The sequence below is a fragment of the Neopsephotus bourkii genome, unplaced genomic scaffold (assembly GCF_033783945.1).
Source record: "Neopsephotus bourkii isolate Nb327-2 ecotype Australia unplaced genomic scaffold, CSIRO-AGI_Nbou_v1 NB_1383, whole genome shotgun sequence".
Classification (NCBI taxonomy): Eukaryota; Metazoa; Chordata; class Aves; order Psittaciformes; family Psittacidae; genus Neopsephotus; species Neopsephotus bourkii.
In genome coordinates, this window is record NW_026901862.1 from 238,787 (window position 1) to 258,121 (window position 19,335).

The following is a 19,335-nucleotide window of genomic DNA, read 5'->3' on the forward strand; positions in this document are numbered from 1 at the left end:
GACCTTATCCCTCTCTACAACTACATGAAAGAAGGATGGAGAGAAGTGGGGGTTGGTCTCTTCTCCCAACTAACAAGCAACAGGACAAGAAGAAATGGCCTCAAGCTCACCAGGAGAGGCTTAGATTGGATATTAGGAAAAATTCTTCACCGAGAGGGTGACCAGGCATTGGAACAGGTTGCCCAGGGAAGTCGTGGAATCATCATCCCTGAACTGTTTGAAAACCACGTAGACGAGGCCCTTAGTGACACAGTGGACTTAGCAGTGCTGGGTTAATGGTTGGACTCGACGATTTTAAAGGTCTTTTCCAACTGTGCTGAATATATGATTCTATGTTTTTGCAGATCCAGCTGCTATCCTTCAACCCCCATTGAGGAGGGGAAGGCTCTTCTAGCCTCGCTCCCTTGCCCTCAGCTTCAAGGTCCCCCTTTCAGGGCTCCAAAGCCCGTCGGGCAGTGAAGGAGAAGGACTCTCGCCTCGCAGCGAGATGAGTTAGAGCCGGCGGAAGCGCTGGGGTAGTTAAATACCGCGGGCCGTACTGAACGGCTGGGTGTTACTGGTTTGGCCTTCGCCAGGCACCGTCGCCGCTGCGGCGCTGGGTGGGTGGGGACAGGCCAGCATGGCCGCCGCCGTAGTCTGCGGCGGGGGGCGTGGGGAATCGGCGCCGAGAGGGAAGGTGATGGCAGGTGCTGGTGAGAAGGAGGAGGACGAGGAGGAGAATATTCTGTACGATCTGCTGGTTAACACCGAGTGGCCTCCAGAGACCGAGGTGCAGGTGTGTGTCGCCGCTGTATGGGCGGGTGCTGGGTGTTGACCGGCCACGTCGGCGCGGGCGGGGATGCGCCCTGCTGACCCGTGGCAGGGCAGCCCATGGCTGGGGGAAGCTGCCGGCCATGGAGGCCGCGGGAACGGGCTGTTACCTCCAGGGGGGCTCACCGGGCTGCCCGTGCCCGATGCGCACAAGAGCGGGTAGTGCAGCAGGGGCAATCACAGGAAACACCCCTGCGGTCATCCCGTTCCTGATATGGCCTTGTGTCACATAATTCCCGCCTTGTCACCTTGGTTTGTGCCGCCTGGGGTGCCTTGGGTCTTCTCTGCTCATTAACTGTGAACTGTGTATACTTGGTTTTACTACTGAGTTGATAGGAGGGAAGCTGTAATGAAATCCTGGTCTCATTTCCAGGAACAGCTGAACTGAGAGCAGTGGCAGCTGTCCTGGTAGAAACATGGCCTTTATCGAGCTTACATTGTGTGAGGAAAACTAGATCCCTCTCTGTGCTTGTTTGTTTGGAGTTACATACTTCTTGGAGACTGTCTGTAGCCAAGGGACACTTATAATATTCTTTTTTCAATTTTTAATGGGAAATGGATTTTATGCTGACATACATAGGCAAACAAATTATTTTGTCAACATGATTCAGTTTTTGCTTTAAGGTGCCTTAACAGTGATGTTATTTTGGTGACTGTGACTTTCTCTTTAGAACATTTGTCTGTTTTAATTCTGATTTAATGATGCATTTCAGAAAAAGTCACAAAACACTCTCTGCCTTAGTTCTTATAAAGCTGAATGGTTTGGAATGGGTGAGGTGAGGGACAGCAGAAGGGGAAAGGAAGCTGAATACTGCAGTAGGAAATAAATATCTTCCTACGCAGTCATCTGGGATACAAAGCAAGGCCTTAAAAAACTTTTCACTGGTTTCTGTTGACTTTGTTTTATTTTTCTGGTATGTCATTTGGGATGATTCATTTTTAGTTGCAGAGTGCTGAGCACTTAAAACTGTGATTATGATGATGGGAAAATGACTTACGTGATGAACAGGTGAAGTTTTGTTACATTCAAGGCACTGATAAAAATGACATGGCTTTCTTAAGTTGGACCCCCAAGTTAGCTTTAATTTTTGTTCTTGTTAATATTCTCATTCACCTGTATTGAATTTCCCAAGTCTGAAGGCAGGGCGCTGGAGGTGAGGGTGGGGAATAAGCTAGTTGCAAAACAGGACTCATGCAATGACAGAGAAGAGATGTAGAAATCAAGCAGGCTGTATTCAGTGTAGTGATACAATTGTGTATAATGCACAGTTTGGGAATGAGAGTAATGAGAACAAAAGGAATTCCTGAGTAGCTGATTAGTGAAAATAAAGAATGATGTGGAGGTTGTGGAGGTGTTGGGAGGACTCATGGAGTCGTTAAGGGAATACAGACAGACTGAACTTTTCTCCAGTAGACAAGTACCGTATATTTTCTGAAATGTATCAAATATATCACTTGATTCTGTGGGGTTTTTTCATTGCCATCTAAAGGTTTGAGCTTTTACCGACATGCTTCCCTCCCCACCTCCCTATAAGTTTGCTGGGTGTGCACCAAAATCCAAAACTAAGTGGGTGGCTTGTCAGCAGGGAAGTTATTTAAGTTTTATTTCTGGAATGCTTTAGCAAAGGAGAGCTTGAAGTTGTTTCTGCAAATGGGAATGCATTAAGAAAGTACAGAGATCTGATAGCCATTGTTATTGCTGAGGTGCTGAGGATACACTATAAAAAGCAAAATTTAGGTCTTTGGAGTAAATCAGCTTTGTGAAGGGTTTAAGAATCGTGGGGTAGGAGCCTACAGTTTAGGCTCAGAAGCGAACACTTAAGAATATTCAGAAAAATTCTGAAGAGGTATAAGCAATTTTTTGAAATGGTTTTTACTGGAAGCTTTTCTTAAATCCAAAAATTTTAACAAGCTCTGCTTGTAACCTGCCTAGGAAACCACAGCTCTCCCCATGGTACTATGATAATAGAAATAATTTATATTCTCATTTATTTTACTGTAATGCCTTATTATACCCTGGTTGATCAACCTGAATTTAAAACATCAGTACAGCTGTGTTGGTTTCTTATGTGCTGTGAGATGACAAGCTCATTATTTGAAAGACTATTTCTGGATGGCAAGCTTGGCATGGAAAATTGCTAATCTTTACATGAGTATCTTAAATTTGGGAGGTGGTGTTTGTTTTTTTGGTTTTTTTTTTTTTTAACATGGATATACTCCAGAAGTTTGATAAATTTTTGTGTCTTTCAGTATCAGTGTTTGTCGCTCTATAATTTGGAGTGAGAGGTCTGAATATTTCAGTTAAAAAGTAATGATCTGCTCTATGCATTCTATACTCAAGAGGAAATTAATTCATTACTTTATTGTTCAGTTTGTGGTGCTGTAATGTTTTCACTGGAAAAGTGAAATAGTCTTGACTGCTTATTTTGAATATTTGCTTTCCTTATTGGTTACCTTTCTTGTCTTCTGTTTAATACGTTTTTCCTGCTTTCTAATTGGCAAATAGTTTTATCTCTTTTTATAGCTAAGACTGTACAGCATATGCTGTTTTATATTTCTTTGTGTTTGGAGAATGCTTTCATTTATATGGTGAGCATAGTTCCCTCCACCTTAAGAGTAGCAGAACTGCTAGAGAGGCTATGTGAGGTGGTATGGAATAAAGCCGGTGATCCAAGTGGCTGTCTTGTAGTACCAGTTGATATAAAAGGAGTATTTCTTCAGAAGTCCTTTTTTTTTTTTTCTTAATAATTCTGAAACTTGCATGAGCAGTCTTTATGTAGCTTAGCAGTTGTATGTCAGGATAATATGCAGAATGCCAGTTGCTTCGATTTCTGGGCATTATGGATCAATCTGGCATTCACTTTGGCATAGAAAGAATGATTTATATACCTTACAGGAGAACATGATCAGAAGTCAGTGTCTTTTGTTACTACTCAGAGATCAAGGCAAAGTTGAACCAATAGACAACCTGTAGTACATTTTGTTATGTCTTGGCACTTAAAATATTTGGCTTTATAGCCTGTTTTAGCTTATGCAATAAAATCACTCACTATATGAAGTTACAAATAATAGAAAATACAAAAGGAACTTGTAGGCTAGCAGGCAACTTAAATTTGGTAAGTGAATATATGTATGAATGTTGTATTTAAATTAAAATGTATAACAGTTTTTGACCATTATTGCTTTAATTGCAGCCAAGAGGCAATAGAAAACATGGTGCATCATTTATCATCACTAGAGCAGTTACAGGTAAATATGACTTGGTCTTATGTTTATGGCTCATGAGAATGTGTGGATTGCTTGCAAAATTTACACCTGCTGCTTTTTAAGGTGGTGCGTGTAATGGAAATAAAGTGCAGCACGTGTTTCCAGGAAGGTGTTTTCTGATTATCAATATTGCTATGTTTTTTTCATGTCATTTTTGTGAGCTTTCTGGTCTCCAGTAACTTATTGGGACAAACTAATAAACCGAGTGCTTGGCTAAGAAATGTAGAAGCTATGTTGTGTTTCGCAAAATATTTTTCAGGGGTTTGTTTTCTTTTTGTTTCCCCCCCCCCCAAGAAGCGCTTTCAGTGGGCTGTTTGCTAGTTAGTTCTATAAGGAACATTTACATTCTGATTATATTTCACTGCTGTTCAACACTTGGTTCATGCAGTAAGTGAATTGAATTTTCTCTTAGAATTTCCAGAAATAGGTAGTGATTTTTTTTTTTTTGTTTGCCATTTGCATTTACTGTAATATAAGGATTCATTGGCCAAGGACAGATTATTCTGTTAATACATTTTTCTTTTGTGCAAATTTCTGAGACTCTGCAGTAAGCTGGAGAATGTTTAAAGCTGCTAGAGATGTAATTTTTGCCTCTTTTTTTCCATTGCAGGTCCTGCATTGTTTTTGCTTCGGTACCTCTGGTACAGGTAGGCTTGATGAAAGTAGTGCTTAATATTTTTATTTGGTAATGCAGTTTTTTTTCTTTGATGGGAAGCTATTCTTAATGGAAGTAAAACTGAATATTTGTTTAGAATATTGTGTATCTCAGGTACTGCTTTTGTTATGTGTATGTTCTGATTTTGCTTATTTTTTTTTAACTTCAGCCCTGCAAAATTTTCTTTGCCCACTGGACTGGTTCGTCTAGTTAATAAGCAGATCAGCTGGCACCTAGTACTTGCAAGGTAACCAGCTTACATACTTTTCAATTTTTGGTGGTAGTGAATGTGTTAATGCTTCCGTTCCTCCTCCCTCTGTCTCTATTGGCAAGAATGCTGAGTTAACTTCATGCTAAAGGCATTATTCTCTTTAGTCAAGGGAAGTGCTGGAGGCTTTCACAGATAGCCTTGGTAAACAAAGGTCAGTTTGCTACCTAGGGGCTTCCATGCTGCTTCCCTCCATTTAATGCATCTCATTCAGGTCTGAATCATAGAATGGTTTGGGTTGGAAGGAACCTTACAGAACATTTAGTTCTAACAACTGTGCCATGAGCAGGGACACCTTCCACTAGGCCGGGTTACTTAAAAAATATCCTAGCTTTTGAAGTAAAGTGGCTTGCACTGCAGTCATTCTCAAACTCAAGTCCTGAATTAGATGAGTTAAAGACCTGAAACTTATCAGAATATGTAATATAAATTGCTTATTTTAAAATTTGAGGAAAGTGAATGCATGCCCTTAAAACCTATCTGCTATTGTATGTATAGAGAAGTTGAAGATCTAAGGCTAGAACCAGACGTTTCAGTAATTTTAGCAACATCAGTAAGATCACTGGCTCTTGAAAATAAGAATAAATACAGAATCATAGAATAGAGTCATAGAATAGTTAGGGTTGGAAAGGACCTTAAGATCATCGAGTTCCAACCCCCCTGCCATGGGCAGGGGCACGTCGCTCTAAACCGTATCACCCAAGGCCTCGTCCAGCCTGGCCTTGAACAGTGCCAGGGATGAAGCATTCACAACCTCCCTGGACAACCTATTCCAGTGCCTCACCACCCTAACAGGAAAGAATTTCCTCCTTATATCCAATCTAAACTTCCCCTGTTTAAGTTTGAACCCTTGTCGTACCACTACAGTCCCTAACGAAGAGTCCATCCCCAGCATCCCTATATGCCCCCTTCAGATACTGGAAAGCTGCTATGAGGTCTCCACGCAGCCTTCTCTTCTCCAGGCTGAGCAGCCCCAACTTTCTCAGCCTGTCTTCATACGGAAGGTGCTCCAGTCCCCTGGCCATTCTTGTGGCCCTCCTCTGGACTTGTTCCAACAGATCCATGTCCTTTTTATGTTGAGGACACCAGAACTGCACACAATACTCCCAGTGAGGTCTCACGAGAGCAGAGTAGAGGGGCAGGATCACCTCCTTGGACATGCTGGTCATGCTCCTTTTGATGCAGCCCAGGATACGGTTGGCTTTCCGGGCTGCAAGCGCCCACTGCTGTCTCATGTTCATTTTCTCATCGACTAGACCCCCCAAGTCCTTCTCCGCAGGGCTGCGTTGAATCTCTTCTCTGCCCAGCCTGTAGCTGTGTACAGAAGAATGGTTCAGTGCCATGAAGGTAGTATGGGATGTTTTAGTGTGCTGTGGATTATGACTGAACATGATCAGTGCTTCAGTAAGGGCTCTGTACTGTTGAGAGAGGTGGTCATTCTTTGAGGGATGTAATGATCCCTTTGGTTGCACAGCATGCCAGTTGCGATGTTGTATATTAGGTACTAAGACAGGAGACGTGCAACTAAGGAGACTGTGTAGCTTATGGAAGCGTGATACTTGTTTATTCCAGATAAAGCAATACGTAGCTTAGGTAGTGCTATTATAAAATGATCCTTAAGCAACACTGGATTCTGATCTCCCTTGCAGCAAGATTTTAAACATTGTTTACATTATCTTTGTGCTACTAAAGAGAATGGCAGATAGGTTTTGGTGACATGAAGAGAATCATAGAACCATAGAACAGTTAGGGTTGGAAAGGACCTTAAGATCATCAAGTTCCAACCCCCCTGCCATGGGCAGGGACACCTTGCTCTAAACCATATCACCCAAGGCCTCGTCCAACCTGGCCTTGAACACTGCCAGGGATGGATCATTCACAACCTCCCTGGGCAGCCTATTCCAGTGCCTCACCACCCTAACAGGAAAGAATTTCCTCCTAATATCCAATCTAAACTTCCCCTGTTTAAGTTTTAACCCATTGCCCCTTGTCTTATCACTATAGTCCCTAATGAAGAGTCCATCCCCAGCATCCCTATATGCCCCCTTCAGGTACTGGAAGGCTGCTATGAGGTCTCCACGCAGCCTTCTCTTCTCCAGGCTGAACAGTCCCAACTTTCTCAGCCTATTTTCATAAGGGAGGTGCTCCAGTCCCCTTATCATTCTTGTGGCCCTCCTCTGGACTTGTTCCAACAGATCCATGTTCTTTTTATGTTGAGGACACCAGAACTGCACACAATACTCCAAGTGAGGTCTCACGAGAGCAGAATAAAGGGGCAGGATCACCTCCAGTGCGTTTTTTTTTTTTAAGATAAAAATTGTTTTTTCTCAATTGTTGTTGTTTATGAGAGGGGAAATTTATATCTAACCTTGCAGAAAAGGACGTAGAGCTCTTACGCACATTCTGTAAGTACGGGACTTTGAATTTTTTTTCACACTTCTATTTTTCTCTTTCAGCAATGGTAAATTGTTGGCAGTTGTTCAAGACCAGTGTGTAGAAATCAGGTAACTTAGTGTTGTCTATTGCTTCATGATCACAGTTGTGGAGTTCTGAGATTGTTTCTAGTAATTTACTCACCATACTTGTAAAAGTCATCTGTGGAATAATCTTAAAATATGTTACCATTTAGAAAGCTTTATTTTCTTCTTAGTTCTTGGCCATTCCTCGTTAAAGAACATAACAAAACAAAAACCGAACAACAAAAAGGCTCCCACTCACCCTCAGGATGCTCCACAATTATAAATGTTATAAGTAAGCTTTATGTTAAGTGTTTACCTCTACCTCTTTTCAGGATGTGGAAGAAAACAATCAAGATGCTTCAAAATATTAAACCCAAATCATGGTCTTTCTAACCATTGCCTTTCTGTTGCCCCTAGAAATCTCCTAATAAATGGGACAAGGAGTTAGTACTCTGCTTCTCTATAGAGTAGCTGGCATATATAATGCTTCATTTTGCAAGTTATGTGGATTGCTGTAAAGACTGATGATCTCCCTTTTTCTCCTCCTCTCTAACAACAAGCTCTCCTTTGCCAGTTCAAGAACACATTTAGCTGTACAACGAATCTTGATTGAGTGTGTTTACTTGCTTCACAAAAATCCATTTGCTAGAAGGTCAGACCTTCTATTTATATGTAAAAGAAGCAAGTGTATGAAAATTGTTCAATCAGAAGTGGTATGAGCACAGTAAATGTCAGCTTATAGACTATAAAATAAATCTTGTGTTTCAGATATATTAATGTAACAATGTTCTTGCATTGTTTCTAAAATTGTAACCTAGAGAATACTGACTTTGTTTTTTTTTTTCATGAAGTTACATGCTGAGGTTCTGATATGATGGTATTCTATTTGAACAGCATTATTACTGAGAGATTTAGTAGTATTATTTATGCATTGAGAAGAGGGTTTCTAAAAGACTATTATTAATTACTGTAGCTGCCTAAGAGTGAAGGCTACTTACCTGCCTTTTTGAACAAGTAGTTGAATACATGGGGGCCTTTGAATTGTGCACTTACAGTGTTCTGTTTATTCTGGAATACTGAATGGTGTTTTTTTCTGTTCTCATTTAAATCCATGAGTCTTTTTTGCAGGTCTGCAAAAGATGACTTTGGATCCATAGTTGGAAAATGTCAAGGTATACAATATGGCAATCTCTACATCATCACTTAGTGTCCTCATTGTTTATTATTAATGCATTGCTAAGTGGCTGTGCTAGTTTACTTAAAGAATAATGTTGTAACTTCTTAAAAGCATTGGAAAGAATCTCTTAATAATTTTGCTTTGTGACTAGCTCCATTACTCTTCCTCCCCCTCTTCTTTTCATTGTGATGAATATACAAAACGTGAATCTGAAATGAAATTGTAGTTAAAACTAATGGGTTTGATAGACATAATGGATGTTGGAGGTGATTTTTTTTTTCCTTCTCATTGTAATGATGTTAGGCATCCTGCGTTTTTTGATGCAGTTGACTTTTTTCTCTGTTCAAGGGGTTATATTTGTATTTCACTTTTTAAGAAGTTTCTTCCTTTTTCATAGTGCCAAAGGATCCTAACCCTCAGTGGAGGCATGTGGCGTGGAGTCGTGATTGTACATTACTTGCTTATGCTGAAAGCACTGGAACAGTGAGGGTGTTTGACTTAGTGGGTAGTGAGCTTTTAGTCATTTCACCGGTAAGTGCCTCCTTAGATTAAATATGACTATAGTAGGACATTTTGTAAGCATAGAGGGCAATTTCCACTCTTTGACCTTCTTTTAATCATAGCTTACTTTGGTATAAAGGCTTGTAGTACAAATACCATGCACAAATGTACCATGAAGTGTTTATCGTTTGTTGGTTATGTTATACTGAAGTCATGTATAACACTTGCAAAGCATATCCTTTATGCTATTACATCTAGTCAGAATCTCATAGAATAGTTAGGGTTGGAAAGGACCTTAAGATCATCAAGTTCCAACCCCCTGTCATGGGCAGGGACACCTCACACTAAACCATGCCACCTAAGGCTGTGTCCAGCCTGGCCTTGAATACCGCCAGGAATGGAGCATTCACAACATCCTTGGGCAGCCCATTCCAGTGCCTCACCACCCTTACAGTAAAGAACTTCTTCCTTATATCCAATCTAAACTTCCCCTGTTTAAGTTTTAACCCATTACCCCTTGTCCTGTCACTACAGTCCCTAATGAATAGTCCCTCTCCAGCATCCCTATAGCCCCTCTTCAGATACTGGAAGGCTGCTCTGAGGTCTCCATGCAGCCTTCTCTTCTCCAGGCCGAACAGCCCCAACTTTCTCAGCCTGTCTTCATATGGAAGGTGCTCCAGTCCCCTGATCATCCTCATGGCCCTCCTCTGGCCTTGTTCCAGCAGTTCCATGTCCTTTTTATGCTGAGGACACCAGAACTGTACACAGTACTCCAAGTGAGGTCTTACGAGAGCAGAGTAGAGGGGCAGGGTGACCTCCTTCAACCTGCTGGTCACACTCCTTTTGATGCAGCCCAGGATACGGTTGGCTTTCTGGGCTACGAGCCCACACTGAAGCCAGTTTGTGTTCATTTTCTCATCGACCAACCCCCCAAGTCCTTCTCCACAGGGCTGCTCTGAATCTCTTCTCTGCCCAGCCTGTAGCTGTGCCTGGGATTGCTCTGACCCAGGTGTAGGACCTTGCACTTGTCATGCTTAAACTTCATAGATTGGCATCAGCCCACCTCACAAGCATAATGAGGTCTCTCTGGATGGCATTCTTCATCTTTCTTTTTTTTTTTTTCTTACAATTTTGATAGATCTGCAGATACATCAGGTTGTGAAAGGACAAAATCGCCCAATTAGTGTATGTGCACGTAATTACAATTTGTAAGAGTAAGGTACCACATGGCTGGTGACATTCCATGCCACTTCACAGAATACTGTCCTGGGCCTCGAGAAGCAAGTCTTATATAACAACATGGCACCCCTGAAAGCATTGATACAGACAAAAGGACTCATTTCTAAAACAGCCTAGTGGACACCTGGGCCAAAGAGCATGACATTGAGTGATTATATCACATCCCCTATCATGCACCAGTCTCTGGGAAAAATGGAATGGTACAAAGGACTGTTGAAGATTCAGTTAAGGTACTGAAGACTAGAAGAAGACTACACTGGGATTTCTTTAAAATCAAGATAAAGGAAGTGCATTTTGTTACTAATAGAAATATGAAACTCTAAATTTTTATACAATATAGTAAATTTAACTTCCTAATTCTTCCAGTAACAAAATTTTATTTATTATTTATTTTTAACTCTCCTTTCTCTCCATGTCTGTCTATGTTTTTGGGTAAAGACAGCAAGTTTTCCAGGAGATCTGAGTTATGCTATTGCTGGGTTGATCTTTCTAGAATATAAAGCAAGTGCCCAGTGGTCAGCTGAACTGCTTGTTGTGAATTATCGTGGAGAACTGAGGAGTTATCTTGTAAGGTAAGCATAAATTTTCACTTGCTTTGAGAAGGCACAGTGAACTTCACAGGAATTCTTTCCATTCTTTAAAGAAAATAAATCTGAACTAATGTATATATTTTTTCCCCATACTTAGTGTTGGAACAAATCAAAGCTTTCAAGAAAGTCATACTTTCAGCTTTAGCAGCCATTATGCCCATGGAATAACTACTGTCATTTATCATCCTCGTCACAGGTAAGTGATCTGTTTGCTATTTGCTAATAATAGGGAAGTGATGAACAAAAGTGGCAAAATAAACATCAAAGTGTGTCTGATAAACAGAGGGAGAAAAAAGGCCTATTTTAATATTGGTATTTAGTGAACCAGCAATAACAAGACATACACTACTGGATCTATGGAAGAAGCCCTCGTTGTTGATTTCACTTTACTAATGGAATAGTGAAAATCAAGTTATGCCCTTTACTGTTTGAGTACTTTGTATAAGCAGCATTCTTTAGAATGTCAGGAATAGCCTCTGAAGACATTTCTTAATGTGATGGGGGTAAAGGCTAATATATAAGCTTGGTTGCTTTTTTTCTGTGTGGATCCGCTTGCTGAACTGCTGGCTAGCCTGTATTTCCTAATGTTCTGACTGGAACTGCCAGGCTTTGGTATTTGGAGTTGTCTTGTGGTGCGTTTTCTTTATTAGTAACATATTGGCTACAAAAAACAGACTTGAAAGGTGGACTAACAGTCTGCTCTTGAACTAGATGTAGTTAGAATAGGTCCTGGTTAGCCAATTACCTATGTTAAAAAATTGTCTACCTTTTTAATATTTACTTGATATATAGCAAGATAAGCTTGGCAACTTACTTTTCTGTTTCTCTTAATTTGTAGGAACTAATTTTTCCTCTAGATACTTTTATTAGATATACAGTGATTGAATTTGTCATTGTATTGTTTTAAATGGAAATCAGGTTTGGCTATAGAACAACATAAGAAACTTTAAAAATTTGTTCTCATTCTTAAGTATTAAGTGAGCTGTCCTATTATCTCAGGAAAAAAGGTTATTAATGAGAAGTAATGTTCTTGTAGCTTATTACTTTGAGAAATTAATTTTGAGTATGGTTTCTTCTAAGTAATTCATATCTAGCAATTCCAAATAATTAATACGCAGTATGCTAAATCTAGAGTTTTGAAATAAGAGGGGTGAGTTACGGAGCTTTGGTAGTGCTAGCTGACCAGACAACAGGACCTGTCATTCTTTCCTTTAATCAGACTGAAGTTAATAGTTCTTGACATTTGTTTCTCAAGTTCTATTTTTCTGCTCCTAATATTAGGAAGCATATTGATTATAACAGTGAGTGTTGCAGAGAATATGGGTTACTATTCAAGGTATGGTCCAGTAATTATTCTGACAGTTATAATAGCCAGATGTGCCTGCTTTTAATTTTTGGTGCCTTTCTGAGTAAATGATGTCAGAACTGTTAAGCTCTCATAATGGATGAACCCATTAACAAGAAAATACATAGAAAAAGTTGAAGTAGGTGTCAGCATCAACATTGTTTTGTGTGTACTAATGGCAACTTTGCCATGAAAGTCAAAAACAGAAGAGGGGGAGAAGAAAAGGCAAATATTTCAGGTTTTGTTTTCCTTCGCTCCTCCCACCCGCAAGTGAAGCAGTAACTTTGTTTTTCCTACTATTCTTGTAAGACCCTAGCTTAACATTTTTAAAACTTCATACTAGTGTGAAGAGCAAAAGTCCATGACAGTTCTTTGCTTAGAACAGATTTTTCAGAATATTGGTAATTAAGGTTATCTTTTTATGGAAGCTTGTGGTTGGCAATCTTTGGAGGGGTTCTATATTCCATATTTTCTAGGGGGAGAAATACCCTTTCCTTACATAAAAAGATGTGGTTATGTCTCCTGCTGAAGTAACAAGTTTGTGTAAAGCATGTGGCATACACATTCAGGAGCTACTTGTTTTTACCAGGAAACGCTATGAGTAAAAATAGGTGATTGTAATATCTCCTGCCATGTGCAGCCAGTTGACTTTGTTAATGAAGTTGAAAAATCGAAAGAGCATACCACTGGATGGAATAGATGGAAGGCAGAAAGAACGATGTTTTGCTCTTCATGTAGGCAAGTCTTTTCTGTTTTGAATTTTCTCTGTGATAGAAAATTTTTAAATTTGACATTAGAGAACTCTAAATTCATGAGTAGACTCTTGCTGAAATTGTCTTGTTATCCAACAAAAACCCAAAAGGACTTGAAGGAAGGCAGTTTTCTTAGATTATGCGTTAAAGAAAATTGTAGATACATATGAACGCTTCTAAGTTTTAACTTTCAGCAGTGTGAACTTTGCTCACTTAAGCTCAATTTTGTCACTGTGCTTTCTTGCATTTCATTTAGTTTCAGATGGTGAAGTTATACTGGTCTTTCTCCACTGCTTTGCTTGTAAGCCTTGACTTACTATGCTCTATATTTGCTCATTATTACAGTGCAATAAAATAGCACTTAAGAACTTAACATGCTTAATTTTTTCAAGTAGATGCATGATAATTGCAAAGAGGATATGCCAGTAGGGATTGTAACTCAATCTGTAGGAAAACTTGAAATGCTGACTTTGGGAAGAAGTCTAATAATGGGTTGAAAAGTCTAATAATGAGCTGAAAAGTAGAGTTGAAAAGTGCTGTATACCTTAATTTAGGTGCCTGATGTTCATGTTCTTATGTGACCCAGCTTTCATCTATGATGGAGTTTATGATGCACTTCAGGTGACAAAAATGTCTGCTTCAGCTTGAACTCTTTGTAGGCTCTAATGGAAGGTTCAACACTGGCTTATTTTAAGTATCTTACTCTAGAGCTGAAAGTCTTAGTTCAGGGTTATCTGCAATTGCTACAGAAAACATTTGATGTTGGGGGGCCTAAAATTTATGCTAACTGCAGGAGATGAAGGATTTTAGATTCAACTGGAATTTGCTTGCATCATAACTGCATGAAGAATTGTGTAGAAGACACAGGTTTTTCTTGGCTGCCTAAACTGAACTTGCTGTTCTTGTTACACTAGTTATTTTCAGCCCAACTTTGTTGAAACCTTTGAAATAGAATACACTTGAGGTACTGCAAGGGTAGCCATTATTTTGAGACTGGAGGAACCTCTAGAGGTACCTCATCCATTGCCCTTCACAGCTGTGTCAACTAGGCCAGGTTTCTTGGAGCAGTGTCCCTGAAGTCCAAGACCTGCACACCCCTCAGGAGCACAGTCTTTGTTAAGGACTCTGATGTGGTGGGGTTGCTGTTCCAGTGTGTGCTGGGGATTGTGCATTGCTACAGTTGCTGAGGACATGTACAGAGAGAGCTTCTGGCCACAACTTCTCTGCAAACTGCTGCACAAAATGCTGCATTCACTGACTGTGCTCTAGGCTTGGCACTTACAGAGACCTTTTTGTAGGACTTGTAAGGGTTCCCTTCCCTTGCTAATCAGGAGTCAGGTGGAACAAAAGCTCAGAATGCCCTCTAATCAGGAACAGCTGGCAGACCTTGTTAAAAGCTTCTGGAGCTAGACAGCTTGCTCTTCTTGGCAGTGGCAGATAACTGTGAAGTTCCTCAAAGGCTTCCCAGGAGTGGCCTGATGATCCCAGAAATATGTAGAAGATTAAGAGGATCTAGAAATGGAGCCAAGAAGACTGCTGCACAAAGTGCTGCAAGTTAGCTCTGCTCCATGTAGAAAACATGCAAAGTAATGACAAATTGTTTTAGAATGAAGATCTTCATTGTATATAAATAGTTTTAGACTAATTAATGTGTTTTGCTTCTGTGAAAGTGCTGAAAAGTCAGCATGATGACAGAAAACATGTATATGATAGACAACATAAATAATTTGTTGCTTTGTTTTGGAAAATGTGCAACGCATACAAGCAAAATAACAAAATTAATTAAAAACTGAAGAAGACAAAGCAGGAAATACTGTAGCATGAAAAGCTGTTACACCTCTTTCTGTCACTTTCAATTTACTGCTAATAACGTGTGATCATTACTTTCCATTTACTATTTTCACTTCATTTGAAGCTTCAGAAGCTTTAAAAAAAAACAGAATGTTTTTATCATGTTACCCAGGAAGAGAGTTTGCTGTTTCACCCTTGTGCTAATTCTTCTATTACTTCATTTAGATACTTGTGGCTTTCTTTCTATTGAAATCTTAAAAATAAACTTTTATTTCACCTAGATCTTTAACACTTTCACTTTTATGGATTCAAAACTAATGCAACAGTGCATATCAGTTCTAGGTTCAGTTTACATATCAGCCCTAAGAACTGTAGGGATGTCCAGGCTTCAGGCTGTGCAGTCTTTTAAATCTTCCATTATTTAATAATTCCTCTAACTTGTCAATGTTTGATGTGTCTTCCTTTTGAAGACAGCTTGATAATTAAATAAAATTGGTTGACAGCTGGCTAAACATGAGCCAGCTTGGGCCGAGGTGGCAAAGAAAGCCAAGTGCATTCTGGCCTGTATCAGAAATAGTGTGGCCAACAGGAATATGGCAGTGATTGTCCACCTGTACTCAGTACTAGGGAGGCCGCACCTTGCATCTCGTTTTCATTTCTGGGCCCCTCACTACAAGAGAGACATTGAGGTGCTGGAGTGTGTCCAGAGAAGGGCAACAAAGCAGATTAAGGATCTAGAGCACAAGTCTTATGAGAAATGGCTGAGGGAACTGGAGTTGTTCAGCCTGGAGAAAAGGAGGGTCAGGGGCACCTTATCCATTTTCTCCAACTATCTGAAAGGGGATTGTAGTGAGGTGGGGGTCAGTTTCTTCTCCCAAGTAGCTAGGACAAGAGGAAATGGCCTCAAGTTGTGCCAGGAGAGGTTTAGGTTGCATATTAGGAAAAATTTCTTCACTGAAAGAGTTGCCAAGCAGTGGATCAGCCTTCTCAAGGATGTGATTGTGTCGCCATATCTGGAGGTATTTAAAAGATGTGTAGGCTTGTGGACATGATTAGCAGTGGGTTTGGAAGAGCTAGGTTAATGGTTGAACTCAATGATCTTACAGGTCTTTTCCAACCTAAATGTGCCTGTGATTCTAATTCTTAAGAGGTTGCACATGCTACTCAACAGTTTTCAGGATTCTGAAACCTGGTCTGCACTACTTATAGTACATTTCCTTGTCTGATAGGAATTGATTTGTTCCTTAAATGATAACATGGTTTCTTCTTGGTATACTACAGCAAGAAACCATGTGTTATGATGGATTCTTAGCCAGAAATTTCACATAATCTAAAGTTAAAGAGCACCTCCTTGAGAGAGAAGTAATTACTCTTAGCTGTGCTATGGTTTATTTTCTGACCATAATAATAGTGCAGATTTACCCATTTTCCTGTTACTTATGATGGTAGACTGACAGTCTTATATTGCTGTTTTAGGGGAGAATGGTTAAAGTGATTCCTGTTTTGCTGTCTTGGACAGTGTTTTACACCACCAGATAACTGAAACTCTTTAAGAACCTTAACAGACTGTAAGCATCCCTGGTAGAAATCATCTTGCTGTATGTTTGTGAATAGCGTGAGACCTGGGAATGATAAGTTTTACAGATCTCTTAAAGAGGACTAAAGGTGGAAGAAAATGTTTTCTTTCTGTTGCCTCTTGCAGGAAATGTTTTGAAATGCAATGATTACAACTGAGAATATGAGAAGCAGCCACTAGGTGGCAGAGCATTTCAAGAATAACAGGCTGAAAATTGATGGAGTGTTCTTGGGGCTGAACCTCTGTGCCTTTTTTGCAGTTAGTTTTTTGTTGGGTTATTCACTGATATGATGCTTCCAAACAAACGTAGACATCTGTTCTTAAAGCTTTCATAAAAAAAATCATCAGTTAAATATAAAGCTGATTGTTAATGAGGTGAAAGGGCTTCAGGGGGAAATGTTTTGATACATTTTAGTGGTTATCAGCAGTGATTGTAAGAGTTCCCTCAAAGTTTTAAAAATATCATCTACTGTGTGTACTAAAATTATTACATGCACATTTATAATTGGTAGAGTAGCTTTAGAAAACAAAATTGAGAAACCTTGATACAGTTGGTTCCTCAATAAAAGAGAAGTAGTTTTTATACCACATCTAAATAAATGGAAACCTAATGCTTGAACAGAATGATCAGAACTTTTCCTAAGCTTAAACTGTAATTGTTGTAATTCTTTGAGAGTAGGAGAGAAACTCAAATTTGAGGTGAGATATATTTTAAATGTTGGGATTTATGCCTTAAATGCCACAAATAACAAATGTTACTAAAGTCTTTTTGAACTTCAGTATGTTTATTTGCAGACAAACCTTATTGGGGTTGTTAGACATCTTTGTACACTCCAGTCTTTTTGTTACAGCAAGCAAACTGCTCTAGTTCTCAAGACAATTAAAAAAGACATTTACGTGATGGTATATAAAACTGTAATATACCTTAATTTATTTTACAGACTTCTCCTTGTAGGAGGCTGTGAAACAGATGAGGAGGGAGTATCTAAAGCAACTGAATGTGGGATATCTGCTTGGAGAGTTCTGTCAGGCTCTCCTCATTATAAAGAGGTCACTAGTTATGAAGATGATGTTAGAACAGTAAGTATGTTTCCTTATTCTACTGGATGAATACTTTTACTGGCAGAATTATTTAAGGAGCAGCTTAATACAAACATTTTTTTGAAAGAAGACCTTAATACAGTAGTTTGCTATTTTGTAAGCTATGATATGTACTTCTAGTAAGTTATCTCTTCCCCCACCAGTATCTCTGGTTTTTATTTTTTTTTTTTATAAGTATGATTTGAACTTTTCAGTTCTTGATTATCACTTGTGGTTTAAAAAAACAACCAAACAACAGAACAAGAGGAAACAACAAAAAAAAGTGGTATAGAAATATAAAAATTATTAGTTGTTTATTGAAATTCATTACATGTTTTTGTTGCAAGAAGTTCTAGTTATTTTTGTCTTTGTACTACTTCATAACAAAAGGCAGCACACCACAAATAAATCATAGAGGTATAGAATAGTTAGGGTTAGAAAGGACCTTAAGGTCATCTAGTTCCAGCCCCACTGCCATAAGCAGGGACACCTCACCTTAGACCATGTTGCCTAAGGCTCTGTCCAACCTGGCATGTTTCATTTTAAGCCTGACTCTCGATTTCTTTGTTTCTAGTAGAAGCAAATGTTTGATTTGGTGACAACTATATATACTGAAATCAACTTAAAGTATACGACTATAATGCTCCAGTATTTACTCATATAGCCATTGTTCAGTTTTAAAAGCAAGTTGTAATTTTATGGCAAATGGTAGCACTTTTTCGTGGCATGATACATACCCAGCAAAATAGGCAAAGTTATACAAACTGGGTTTTATTATCCTTGCATTATGTTAAAATTGACAGTCTTATGGAAGTTTAAAGAATCCTTTGGAGTTGTTTTAGTATTTTAGATATGACTCAGTTTTTGGTGCGTAAAACAATGTATGAGATTGTCTTTCATTGTATGGTGTGTTTCTGTTCTTACAGGCACAGAGAAGAGGATTATTAAGGATTATGAATTTAAGATTTTACAACAGGCGGGGCACAGAACAGGTATTAAGGTCTAGGTCCCCCTCAGAAATGTCTTTTAATGTCTCATAATTATCTGTTAATGACTGTCTGAAACACTGATTTAAAGTGGTTTTTAATTTATGCAAATGAGAATTAACATTTCTGTAAAAATATAAAAAAAGCTTTTAGCATACAATGGAGTAGCTTCCTATTTATTTGGATTTTTAAAAAATCCAATTATTTCTTCTGCTGAATTTTGAATCACAGGTTTTCAACATACTGACGGGAACAGGTCTAGAGGTGTAGAGTTTGATATTAACTGTGAACTGTTATTCAAGAAGGAAGGTGTAAAAAGCCACCTAGTTATTTGTTAATGCATGTAATGATCATAGCATGTTAGATGTGTTATATATTCCGTAAGAAGAGAGTCGATTGTGGTGATGTTTCTCAATTGCACACTAGAGAGATAAATAAGAGGAGCAAAGCCCAACTTTTTGCACTACCCCACTCCCACTATAAACCAAACAAACCCCCCCTTGACTTACAGCCCAAAATTCTCATACAATATAGTGAAGAAAAAAATGAGCAGACTCAGCCTAAGCCTCCATGGCTTAAACGGGGCAGACACAAAAAATTGATTTGTGCAGTCTGTTATGAGATACTGTGGAAACATTTAGCTAAGTAGCTTCAAGGGTTTATCATTGGTCAAACTTCTATGACCAAGATGTGTGTGAACCTAATGAAACTGCTAATCAGAATGAAACTTACTCAGCAAACCTTGGATATTGGCCTTGTATTCTTCTCTTCCCTGGATTAGCGAGTGGTAAATCTGGAGTGTCATGCTTATGTGTAGGTGTTCAAGGCTTTCCACACAG

At 39.2% G+C, this 19,335-nt stretch overlaps 1 protein-coding gene across 1 annotated transcript in view; it reads left to right on the plus strand.

The window, feature by feature from the left end:
- Positions 1–567: 567 nt before the first annotated feature.
- NBAS (NBAS subunit of NRZ tethering complex) overlaps positions 568–19,335 on the plus strand; it is a 176,905-nt gene continuing 158,137 nt past the window's right edge. Inside the window, exons 1-11 of the mRNA XM_061367561.1 lie at positions 568–775; positions 4,005–4,059; positions 4,688–4,724; positions 4,902–4,979; positions 7,457–7,504; positions 8,588–8,631; positions 9,034–9,167; positions 10,815–10,948; positions 11,064–11,162; positions 17,372–17,510; positions 18,437–18,502. Coding sequence (XP_061223545.1) covers positions 620–775; positions 4,005–4,059; positions 4,688–4,724; positions 4,902–4,979; positions 7,457–7,504; positions 8,588–8,631; positions 9,034–9,167; positions 10,815–10,948; positions 11,064–11,162; positions 17,372–17,510; positions 18,437–18,502 — 990 coding nt within the window. The 5' untranslated portion in view covers positions 568–619. The remainder of the gene's footprint in view (positions 776–4,004; positions 4,060–4,687; positions 4,725–4,901; positions 4,980–7,456; positions 7,505–8,587; positions 8,632–9,033; positions 9,168–10,814; positions 10,949–11,063; positions 11,163–17,371; positions 17,511–18,436; positions 18,503–19,335) is intronic.